General features: G+C 54.9%; 1 protein-coding gene across 5 annotated transcripts in view; it reads left to right on the top strand.

The window, feature by feature from the left end:
• The window catches only part of SMAD3 (SMAD family member 3), a 120,259-nt gene that overhangs the window by 92,962 nt on the left and 15,654 nt on the right, over nucleotides 1–11,643 (top strand). For all 5 annotated transcript variants that reach the window (XR_004486719.2, XM_004276225.3, XM_033439925.2 and 2 more), the window contains exons 3-5: nucleotides 94–225; nucleotides 1,525–1,599; nucleotides 5,200–5,250. Coding sequence is in view for 4 of the 5 variants with exons in the window: in XM_004276225.3 (XP_004276273.1) it covers nucleotides 94–225; nucleotides 1,525–1,599; nucleotides 5,200–5,250 (258 nt within the window). In the remaining variant the exon portion in view is untranslated. The remainder of the gene's footprint in view (nucleotides 1–93; nucleotides 226–1,524; nucleotides 1,600–5,199; nucleotides 5,251–11,643) is intronic.

The following is an 11,643-nucleotide window of genomic DNA, read 5'->3' as shown; positions in this document are numbered from 1 at the left end:
AGGAAGGGCCTGTGGTGCATTTGGGGGTGCAGGGGCTTTGGTGCCAGCCTGGCGTCGACACTGATCCACCTCTGCTCTGTTTCCTCTGGACAGTTCTACCTCCTGTGTTGGTGCCACGCCACACAGAGATCCCGGCCGAGTTCCCCCCGCTGGACGACTACAGCCATTCCATCCCCGAAAACACTAACTTCCCCGCCGGCATCGAGCCCCAGAGCAATATTCCAGGTATGCACACGTGGGCAGTGAGGCCGGCCCAGGGGGCGGGGGCCAGATAGACCCGTCACCCGGTCTCTGCACACACGCTGGGCCGAGGCCCCTGACTCAGAACTGCATCCCTGTGGGGAGAGGACCCGTGGCCTTGGCTCCCCACTCGCTAATGATGCTTTTCTTGGCACGGAGGAGCGGCGGCGTGACCCTCCCGCCGGGCCTCAGTGCAGTCATTTATTTTGGAAGCGGAAATAGCAACGCTGTGTTTCTCTCACCGCCCTCGCGGCCGGGGCTGGAGTTCAGGCAGGATCCCCGACAGTCTGGGGGCTGCAGAGGCAGCGGGCGAGCAGAGGGCCGAGGGCCGGGCAGTGTGCGGAGAACTGGCCCTGTAAGTAAGCCCGGGGAGGGTTACAAGCTGGGTGGGAGGTTTTATTCCACTGGGAGAAGTGGGCTGTGCCGGCAGAGTGCAAATGTTTTTAGAAGCCCCTCATTTACATGCAAATAATGTGTGAATCACCAGCACTCTGGGCGTCCAGGAAAACTGCTTGGCGGAGCTTAGCCAGTCCCAGCGCAGGTGGCCGGGCAGCGATGTGCCGCCTTACTTTCAGAGCCGGCTAGTTTGGACGCGCCTTTCACCCGGAGTGAGCTCACCGTGCTGAGGTTGACCGCGGGCCTTTGCGCGTGGGTCAGAGCGTTAAGGAGGGACCCGCTTTACAAATCCAGGCTTACAGATCCTTCAAAGGTGGTGCGGGTCCCTAGGGATAGGTTGCCCACTCTGTTCATCCAGCAAAGCAGAGAGCTGAGTCGGGGTCTGGGGGTCATTCAGAGAAATAGATCGCAATCTCTGCTGTCATGGAACTTGCGTCCCACTTCGGGAGCTAAGACATCCTCTCAAGAGACAGCAGATAACCATGGATCTGCACACGGGTAGATAGTAAAGCTAAAGGGTGTTGAGGCTGTTGCCCTTCAGAGGACAGAGATGAGTGAGGCAGGGGTGAGTCCACTGCCTCCCTGAGAGGGAGGCGGAGCTTAAACCTAACCTTGAGGGATGGGGAGAAGTTTTGCCCGGCAGAGGCCGTAGGAATAGGCATTTCAGACTTGGGAGTCAGGGATGGTGTGAACAAAGGTGGGCATGATCCAGGTGGGGAGCAGGGAGGAAGAAGGGCATGAGGAAGGTGGGAGCCAGGGATCTAAGGCCCAGAGCTCCTCGGCGCCCGCCCCCTGGCATAATGGTGTGAATGTGTGAGTTTGCAAAGGGCATCTCAAGAGGCAAACCAGAGAGGCCATTTAATGAACCACCTTCCTTTCAATTCCCAGAAACCCCACCCCCAGGCTACTTGAGTGAAGATGGAGAGACCAGTGACCACCAGATGAACCACAGCATGGACGCAGGTCAGAGTCTCGTGGGGCTCTGCTCCTAAGCCTGAGTGCCCGCCCTCCCCCATGCCTCCCTCTGTCCCTCCATCCAGTATGTACAGAGCAATCACTGGGCTCGGGTCTGGGACAGAGGAGGAGCGAAGCCGCTCGCAGTTCGTGGGGGAGATCGACGAGACAGCCCGCAGTCACCGTGCCGTCTCATATGTGCCCTGCTGGAGAAGGCCGTGTGGCATCAGGGCACAGAGCGGGGCCACGTGACCCAGCCTGGGGACGGGGCGTTGGGGGCGCCGAGCATCACCTTGCAGTGTAGGCTTCTCTCGAGTGGAGTGTCGGAGACGTGTAGGGTTTGGCCAGGCCATCAGGGCAGGTAGAGGGTGTACCAGGCGGAGTCGGGGGCGTGGGCAGGACAGCTGGTGAGTTCTGGGATGGCTGGAATGTACTCCTCCAGAGACAGGAGGGCCCCGCACTCAAGGCTTCGAGTGTGGCCGGGGGCTGAGGAGGAGCCCCCACAGCCTTTAAGCAGATGAGATGCTGCTGGCAGTAGGATGGAGGGTGGGCTCCATCACCTGAAATAGCTCAGGAGAGCCAAAACAGAGGCAGGGTCTTTGCTAGTGGCAGTCGAGGCCCCAAAGCATCGATTTTTATGTGATGACCAAATGTGATCTGTGTGTTCCTGCCGTGAGGGACCCAGCCCAGTCATCTCCAGCCACATCTCCAGATGTTCCCGCCTCATTTGTTAAGGGACCAAATTGGCTCCAGACCAGCAGTTTCTTGAATTGAACCCCAGCTGCCACATCGCATGTGCACTGTGTTGCGTGTGGTTGGGTGAGGAGGAGGGGGCTGAGCAGATGTTCCCTCCTCCTGACGGCGGGCATGCCTTGTACACGCAGAGCCGCCTGACACCGTGGGGCCACCTGCCCTGCACGCAGCCCAGAAGAGAGCGTAACTCCCCAAAGAAGGATGCGGGAGACTTGCATGTTTACTGTAAACGTGGTCACTTGATGTAGGCTGGGCATCGTGGCCCTTGGGGTTTAGCACACATACCCCGACACACCCCTGGTAGGTGGCTGACAGTGTGGACCCAGCCGGAATGCATCTCGAAGACCTCTCTGTATTCAATGCCAAGTGACCGCTGTAAGGGTACAGCTATGAAACGCTGGCATGGGAAGCAAGCCAGCTAAGCAGCATTTCTGCAGATGCTGTATTGCTTCTCCCTCTCCTTTCCCCCTTCCCTCCTGGTTGCTCTTCACGTTTGTGGAATGATTACAGGCAAACCTCCGAGATACTGTGGGTTCACTTCCAGACAACCACTTTAAAGCAAGTCACACAAATTTTTCGTTTCCCAGTACATGTAAAAGTTATGTTTACACTATAGTCTATTAAGTGTGTAATAGCATTATGTCTAAAAAAGCAGTATACACACCTTACTTAAGAAATACTTGATCGCTAAAAAATGTTAACCATCATCTGAGCCTTCCACGAGTCATAATCATTTTTGCAATAGTAACATCAAAGATCATGGATCGCAGATCACCATTACCAACATAATAGTGGTGAAAAGGTTAGAAATATTGTGAGAATGATCACAATGGGACAGAGGTGCGAAGTGAGCACATACTGTTGGAAAAACCGTGCTGATAACACTTGCTCGACGCAGGGTTGCCACAAACCTTCATTATGTAAAAGATGCAGCATCTGCAGAGCACAGTAAAGGAAAGAGCAGTAACGCGAGGGCTGCCTTTACTGTTATAAAAGTGAACAGACCGGGCTTCCCTGGTGGCGCAGTGGTTGAGAGTCCGCCTGCCGATGCAGGGGATGTGGGTTCGTGCCCCGGTCCGGGAAGATCCCACATGCCGCGGAGCGGCTGGGCCCACGAGCCATGGCCGCTGAGCCTGCGCGTCCGGAGCCTGTGCTCCGCGGCGGGAGAGGCCACAGCAGTGAGAGGCTCGCATACTGCAAAAAAAAAAAAAAACAAAAAACAGTGAACAGACCAAAGGAGAGGGTCTTCTATGGGACGAGCAGCCACATTTTCACCCTCTCAGCTCTTGTTCCTTCCCCTTCCTCTCCTCCCTTTCTGCTCCACCTTCCCTGTCTCTCCCTCCCTCCTCTCCTCCCATAGTGTACCTGTTGTGAGCATTACTGATTTATTGAATGTGTGCCTGGGCTTTGTGGACCCCAGCCAGCCCGTGGGGGGGGGGTCTCCTATTTATTCTCTGCTCTTCTCTCAAACCAGTCCAGTTGCTCATGGACTTGGCTTCCCTGACAGTTGAGATGTGGAAGCGCCTCATGTGGGGCCCGAGGATCACCTTGTCCAGCCCTGCTTCTCCCCGGACATGCACACAGGTCTGTTCAGACCAGTGAGAAGGTCCCCCTGCCTTCCTGGGTCTCCGTCATTCGGGCCAGCACAAATCAGAAGACCAACATTTACTGAGCACATACTGTGTACCAGCTATGGTATAGGCATTTTCATAGGCACGATCCCACTGCATTTCCACGAATCACACGATAGGTGGGATTCTCCCCGTTTTATACCTGAGGGGAAAAAAATCGAGGCTCAAAGAGGTCGAACCACTTTGCCAAAGTCCCATGGCTGATAAATGGTACCGTGGCCAGACCCCGTGGCACATTCGGAAGCTCTGCTCTTTCTGTGACTCTTCCACATCCCTCCGAAGATTGGGTGCTAGGGGTGAAAAAGAAACCCATGGTTCCTCCCGGGTCCTCAAGAAGGTTACAGCTGAGTTAAGAGCAGGCGCAGACCCCCGTTAACAGCTCAAGGCAGCGTAAGCTTAAGGCCCAGCTGTGCGGACTGTAGACTTCAGGGGGTGGAGCCGGGGCTGAAATCACGGGGCTGTCAGTCAATAAGCAGCTCTCCAGAGCTGGAGCCCCATGGGTGCAGGGACAAAGCAGGGGCCAGCCCAGTGTTGCTTTCTGGAAGAGCAGTCACTTGGTTTTCGGAAGGCTGACTCCCTGTGGGTTTTTTTTTCTGGGGGGGAAAAAACAGGTAGAGTAATAATATTAGAGTAGAAAGAATTGGGTCGTTAGGACTTTTTCCCACGTGTAGCATCATGTCATCATGTCAGTCTGGTTGCTGAGTTGTGGGGTGTCCGAGGCAGCTCAGTGAGTTTCCTGAAACCTGGGGAAAAGGCTGCGTTGGTATTTGCAGGTCCTGAGCCGTGAGAACAAGACTGGTGAGGTCTGGGCAGCTGCAAGCCTTACCTTCGCTGCCCGGGGTCTGGAGCAGCTGTGGAGAGGGTCTTCCCGGCTCCTTCTGTCCCTCTGGGGGCTCGGTTAACAGGGAGGGTCAGTGTGAGGTCTGTGCAGCCAGGCTGGGAATGCAGCAGCCCTGTGCCCGGGGGCTTGGTGAGAAGCATCAAACCATCGAGTTGTGGGAGAGACTCCAAGGTCATCCTCTCATCTGTTGCTTCCACAGATGAGGAAGCTGGGGCCCGGGGAAGGGGAAGCACAGGCGAGGATGTGGGATTTGGTCTTCTCCTGGACCGTGGAGGCTCAGTCCAAGGTTTTCTTCCTGCCCCACCTTGATGCAAACGTTCTGTCCTCTGGCTCCCCAGGCCAACAGTCTTTTCCGAAGTCTCACAGCTGTGTCTCACCTCCTAGGTTCTCCAAACCTATCCCCGAATCCGATGTCCCCAGCACACAATAACTTGGGTAAGTAGCTCTTTGGATGACTCAATCCCCCTCTAGCTGTAGCCCTGCCTGGTGGCCCGTGTGTGGAGGGGGCCCTGAAGTTGAGGCTCCCCTGCTCCGACCCCCACCATCCGCCCAGTGCAGCCCATCAGGTTTCTGGTTACATTGTTTCTGGGGTCACCCACAGAACGGGAAACCTGAGAACAGTGGTGGCAGGGAAGGCAGCCGTGTGCCAGGTTTGTATTTCCCCAGGGAGGCGGTTAGACACGAGTGAATGAAAAAGCCCCGAACCTTGTGCTTAAGAGACACGAGGGTCTCTGGTCAGTGAGCATCTGTGTGTGGTTTGACGCAAAGCCACAGGCAGCGGTGCAAACCGCGGCCCCCGGCTTTCGGGGACTTGTTTCAGATACACTTACTTGGATTTTATCTGAGCACCTCATCTGACAATGATGTCATTTTTATTTAAAACAGTACCATATAAGGAATTTGGGGGGAAAAAAAAAGCCAAGTTACCCATAATCCCCCTGCCCTAACACAAATATTTTGGTTTCATCTCGGTCCCTCTGATGTTTGTGGATCAGGCACATATATTTGCGCTTTGCCTTTGAGATGCTAGTTCATATCCATCTTTTCCTTCTGTCTTCTCATTGTTATTTTGTAAACACATTTCCGTACTTAGATGACTCGTTGATCATCTTGCATTATCTCATGATGTTTTGGAGCAGCTGGGCCATCATTTCCACAACCTTCCCTTAGATGTTTGATTTCTGGGTCATTTTTCTGAGATTCACTTTTCTAATCCAGGAGCATCCTTTGGCTTCAGCGTGGGGCCTGCCGGAGGGCTCAGAACAAATTAAATATTTGTTCAGTTTTTATTGAGGGGAATTTTTTTTTCTGTGTTGGTCTGGTAGCTTTAGAAAAATGTGAGTTTGATTCTTTTCCAGCCTGTATTGCTGGGGTTTGATTTGTGGCTCAGGAAAAGAAGGAGTTAATATCCAAGCTTGGTGAATCAGAGTGGATTGGCCTGGCTTTTGTTCCCAGTTGTTCCCAGTCCTTGACTGATAGCATCAGATGAAGAAAGTCCTCATTTGGAACGTGGGGAGCTGCTTGAAAACCTTTTGATACAGGCTGACAAGTGGGCAGTGTGAACTGTAACTTTGGGGGATCTGTTTTATCATCTTTGTAAAATAATACCACTGTGAGTGTTGGGCTTTACAGCAGGAAGGTCACATTCCCCATGTGAAAGGACTGATGGAGTTTTTAAACACAAACTCTGAAGGCTGGAAGCTGTGTTAACCCTTGAGAACTTAAAGGCCATGAGTGTGAACTTGACTCTGGACTTTCAGCTCTGGAGGCTGAGCCCTTACCCCACCATGGCCATGGGCGCCCTGAAGTCGACAGACATCAGAACTGGTGCCTGCCTTGGCAGCCCCACTGCCTGACTTGGTGGTTCAGGCCGCAGGTTGTCCTGGGCGGGTACTCGCTGTGAATTCCCCTCGAGATTGCGTGGACCAGGATGACAGCATGTTCTTGAACTTGGCCCCGAGGCAGAGTGCCCTGCTGGCACAGTTCTCCCTTGCCTCTCGTCTGAGGGTCAGGAATTCTTAGGCCATTTCTTCCAAAGGAAGGGACAGCCTCCAAGCCTGGTGGGCAGAGAAGGGGGTGCCACTCGGCTGGGAAGATGTGAATGTGGGGGACAAGTCAGCCAACAAGCCCCGGTAGGACTCACGGCGAGACACGGGCGCTGACAGGCCCGGCTTCCTCTCTGCTTGCCAAGCCCTCGAACCCCCGCCTTCACCCGTTCAGTACTGTTGGTAGGGCCCCTACCATCTCACAGCCTCTGGCATCGTAGCTGCAAGGGGATGAAAGGATGGATGAAGATGGCAAACGTTTCTCGAGAACTTGCTGTTCACTGAGTGTTGTGCAGAGTGGCTCATGCCTGTTAACGGAATCTTTGTAACTACTATCTAAGGGGGTGGTGCTGTGATTTTTCATTTTATGGAATAGGAAACCAAGGAACGGACTGGTTAATGAACTTGTCCCCTTCACGCAGCTAGACAATGGAGAAGCTGGCTTTGAACTCAGGCCATGGGGATCCAGAACTTGTGCCCCCAGGACCCTGCCTTTGCTCAGTCTCTTAGACTAGCTCTCCCCCTTTTCACTCAGAAGAACTAGGCTCAAGGAGACACCTATTGACGTACAGTTGGGAACACATGTCAGGTGTGAGGGCCCTGGTGTCCCATGTTGTCCCTGGCTGGGAGCCCTCCCTGCTTACCTGTCTCTTCCTCACTCAGTCATTCTCTGGGCACTTCCTGCTTGGTCACTGTATGCCAGTCCAAGTGGGGGAATTCAAAGAGGCGTCACAGACCCTGACACGAAGGTGCTTTTGGCCTTGTTGGGATAAATAAGGCAGGACGATAAATACTTTTTATATAAAACAAGAGGGGGGACTTCCCTGGGGGTCCAGTGGTTAAGTCCGCTTTCCAGTGCAGGGGATGTGGTTTCGATCCCGGGTCGGGAAACTGAGATCCCACATGCTGCGGGGCAACTAATCCCTCGCGCCGCAACTACTGAGCTCATGTGCTACAACTAGCGAGAAGCTGCAACGAAGAGCCCATGTGCCGCAATGAAAGAGCCCGTGTGCTGCAACTCTAATAAATAAATTAATTAATTAAAGGAAGAGGTAGGTGCAGATGAAGTACCCTGAGGGTTCAAAGGAGCAAACCGTGGCATTCCAGTGGGGACATCATCCAGGGTGGCCAGTGTCTCCTATGTATTAACTCATTCAGTCACCATTCGCTGAGTTCCTAGTAGGTACTGATGCTGGTGGTCCAGAGCCAGGGAGGACGTTTAGGCGTTCACAGTCTGGTGGAGTGGCTGGAGGTGTCTGTCCACCGGTGATGCACTGTGCCCGGTGCCAAGGGAGCAGCACACAGGAGGGAGGAACTGTATGTGCCCAGGAGGACAGCGCCAAGTAGGGTGGGGGGACCTTGGAGTTGTGATGACCTGTATGAGCTGGGCCTTGAAGGACAGGTGGGACACGGTGAGGCAGAGAAGGAGGGAAGGACGCTGCCGATGGAAGCAATGGCGTGAAAGGGTGGGGTGAGCTCGGAGGACAGCTGGCGGTGTGGTTGGCTGGCTTGTTGGGAGGCACAGTGGAGAAGATGAGGCTCGGGGTTGGCGGGCTGAGAAGAGAGCCCTGAGGGCCGCCCTTACGTAGCCCTGTCTTGCCTATAGGATGAGGCGAGATGGTGGGTTCTGAGTTGGGGGTTGGTGGTTATCTGACGGCAGCTTCATAATGATTAATCTGGCCACTGTGTGGAATTTAAAATCTAGGGGAAATTACTGGGGCTACCCCCCCCCCACCAAAATACCCACTTAGGAAGCTGTAGCGCTGAAGGAGGCTGAGATGAATGCTTTAGAGAAATGGCAGCGGGAGAGGAGAGGGCGTTTACGAGTGTCATGAATCATTGGCATTCATTGATCAGCTTTAACTGGGAAAACGATGACGCTTCAGTTTAACTGAGGCAGAGCCCCAGGAGATGGGGCGGCGTTTGGGGCGAAGGGTGACAGGGAGATGCCGCTGCTTGCCTGTGTCCAGGAAGCGGCAGGACGGTCAGGAGAGAGGCTGCGGCAGGAGGTGCAGCTTTGGAAGCTATTTGCATGTTTGACAGCCTTGCCCAGAGTGGAGTCAGAGACATGATTTTGTCATCAAATGAGTTTGGAAAGCCTATGCTGTGCTCCCTCTTGGGGCCCCCAGGGCACCCGCAGCGTAAAGCCTCTGAGAGTCCTGCAGAAAGGAGGCCTGTTTGGTCCAGCGTTTCTCCCACGGGTCCAACCGCTGCTGGAACACTTTTCTCTTACGATCCCATTGACCCTCCCATAGATCTCACTTTGGAAACACTGATGAAGGTTCGGCTGAAGTCCTGGGAGTGGATGGATTCAGTGGAGAGGGAGACCCAGCTCAAGAAGGAAAGAGGGCTGAAGACAGACTCACGGGACCCCCTCAGGAAGAGGCTGAGGGTCAGGTGGAGGATGGGGCCTCAGGGAGGGGAGGAGGTGCTGAAGGACACAGTGGGCGGGTTCTGCAGAGATGAGAAGTGAGAAGAGAACTCCTCGTGAGTTCAAAGGTATCCTGTGGGGATGAAAGGGTGGTGGGGTGGGCAGCACGCAGCAGCTGCCTCTGCGTTTCTCCTTTGTGGCTGGCATGTCCCAAACAGCAGGATGCTGACAGGCACGCGGAGAGTTCTCCCCGGAGAGAGACAGGGCATCTCAGGACACCTGTTATTTCTAGTAAAGGAGTTATTATACAAAAAGAAAGCAAGCATAGGACATGGGGCTGCTGCTTCATTTCCTCCCTCCTCCAGGCAAAAGATGGCACCTCCTGCCACAGTAAAGCCACTTGGGGTGCCTCGTGGAGGCGGCCCATGAGTGACTGAAAGGCAGCTCAGCTTCTGGCCAGGGGCAGGCTCTGGGGAGGTCCCAGGGCTTTGTTTTGCAGGGAAGGGATGTGAGCAGGTGATGTTCCTGTTATTACACATCATGCCGGATGAGTCACCTGGAATTTCCTAAGGATTTAGGTCAAGGATTGGAGCAAATGGAGGGGAAGGAGGAGGGAGGCGGAGAGAGAGAAGAAAGATAACGAGCTGGATCCTGCCGGTGAGTAAAGTTGTTCTCTGCTTTAAAGTGAGACATCTCGGGAGGGGCCTTGACTGGGGGAAACGAGGTACCAGGGAATGTCCTGGGGCAGTGGCTGAGCTGGAGTTTAAGGAGGTGATGGTTTCCCGGAGGACCTTGGGCTGAGGCTGCCTTCCTGTCCTGCCAGGAGAAGGGGGCCCTGGTGGCAGAGTAGCAGGAGGACCCCTGGGCCCCGAGAGAGGGCAGGGGCCCACGTTACAGGCCCTACCCGATCCCAGGTGTCTTGGGCTGCTGCAGAAGTTCTTTTCTGAGGCCTCGTTGGGCTTTAATCTTCCGTAAGCTTGGGACACCACAGGCAGGCATCTTCACGGCAGGACGTCGGCTGCCGGCTGGACCGTCACGCTCCCGAGGGTCCGTCCAGCTCTTAGACTTTTCCACTGTTCTTGGTTTCAGTAAACTGGTCCTAGGTTGAAAGAGCGTGGGGTCTTTTCTGTGTAAAACTGGGCTTGTTGCCTAATCCTTGGTGAGACAAGTTGGCGTTGGTGCCTGGCTGCTGGGACACAGCTGGCCTGGGCCTGCAGGGACCTAACCCCCAGGTACACAGGTGGCTCAGGCACAGGGGTAGAGGATATTTTCACAGCCACCTGCGCTGGGCCTCGAAGGTTGCGTCCTGGCAGAGGAGGGGGACGAGCAGTCCAGGCAGGGGAAGTGCACGTGGCGGTTGGGGCGTGGAAGCCTCTTGGCCTGAGGCAGAGCCGCCTTCCGCAGGTGAGCGCAGACCAAGGCAGCCGTTTGTGTTCTGACCTTTAGCTTTACAGCGTCGCTGCTCCCCGCCCTCGCCCAGTCCCTGCTTTCGATGTATAGTAGAAAGTTAATTTCCCCGCTCCGACCTCCCCCCGCCCCTTTCGTTTACCGGATTTGGATCTCTCGCACATGTTTTTAATAGGCATCCCTTTGCCTTCTGGGTTTTATTCTGTTTTCTTTTCCTTAAACAAAACAGAAAGTCAGTGCCAGCTTGGAATCGGGCTCAGAGCCGAAGCCAGCCAATGCGTTAGGCTGGCAGGGGGCCAGTCGAGAATTAAGTGCCCCGTGCTCCTCAAGTGGTCTGGCCGACACCGCACCGGTGGGGACAGGGGGCCGAGCACGGCTGCAGCGGGAGGCTCCTGCGTCTGCAACGCCTCTGCTGCAGGAAGAGAGATTGGCACAGACTCAGCAGTCTGGCCGAGAGCAGAAGCGTTTGAAGGGAAGGCCTTGGGCACACGCCATCAGCTGCCACTCCAGGTGTGCTGAGTCCTTGGCTAGAGAAGCGAAACCACTTTCCACTGGGGCAGGTCACTTTACCCTGTAGAGTTGTCCTCCCAGAGGAGCCTGTGAGTGGCATATGTTCAGGGTTCTCAGAAGCAACCTTACATAAAATTGCTTCTGCGTTTGTTGGGAAACTCTTGAAACTAGGGTAGGTTGGCTGGCTGGACTGATTGATATGGAGGAGGAGTAGCCACCTGAAGATGTCATTTAAGATTTAGTGCCCAGCTTCCCTGGTGGCGCAGTGGTTGAGAGTCCGCCTGCCGATGCAGGGGACACGGGTTCGTGCCCTGGTCCGGGAAGATCCCACATGCCGCGGAGCGGCTGGGCCCGTGAGCCATGGCCGCTGAGCCTGCGTGTCCGGAGCCTGTGCTCTGCAACGGGAGAGGCCACAACAGTGAGAGACCCGCGTACCGCAAAAAAAAAAAAAAAAAAAGATTTAGTGCCCAGGACAAGTTTTGTTTCCCCTGCAGA

This window comes from Orcinus orca, chromosome 2, assembly GCF_937001465.1.
Source record: "Orcinus orca chromosome 2, mOrcOrc1.1, whole genome shotgun sequence".
NCBI lineage: Eukaryota > Metazoa > Chordata > Mammalia > Artiodactyla > Delphinidae > Orcinus > Orcinus orca.
The sequence above is the reverse complement of the archived record's forward strand: the minus strand, read 5'-3'. Positions and strand labels throughout refer to the sequence as shown.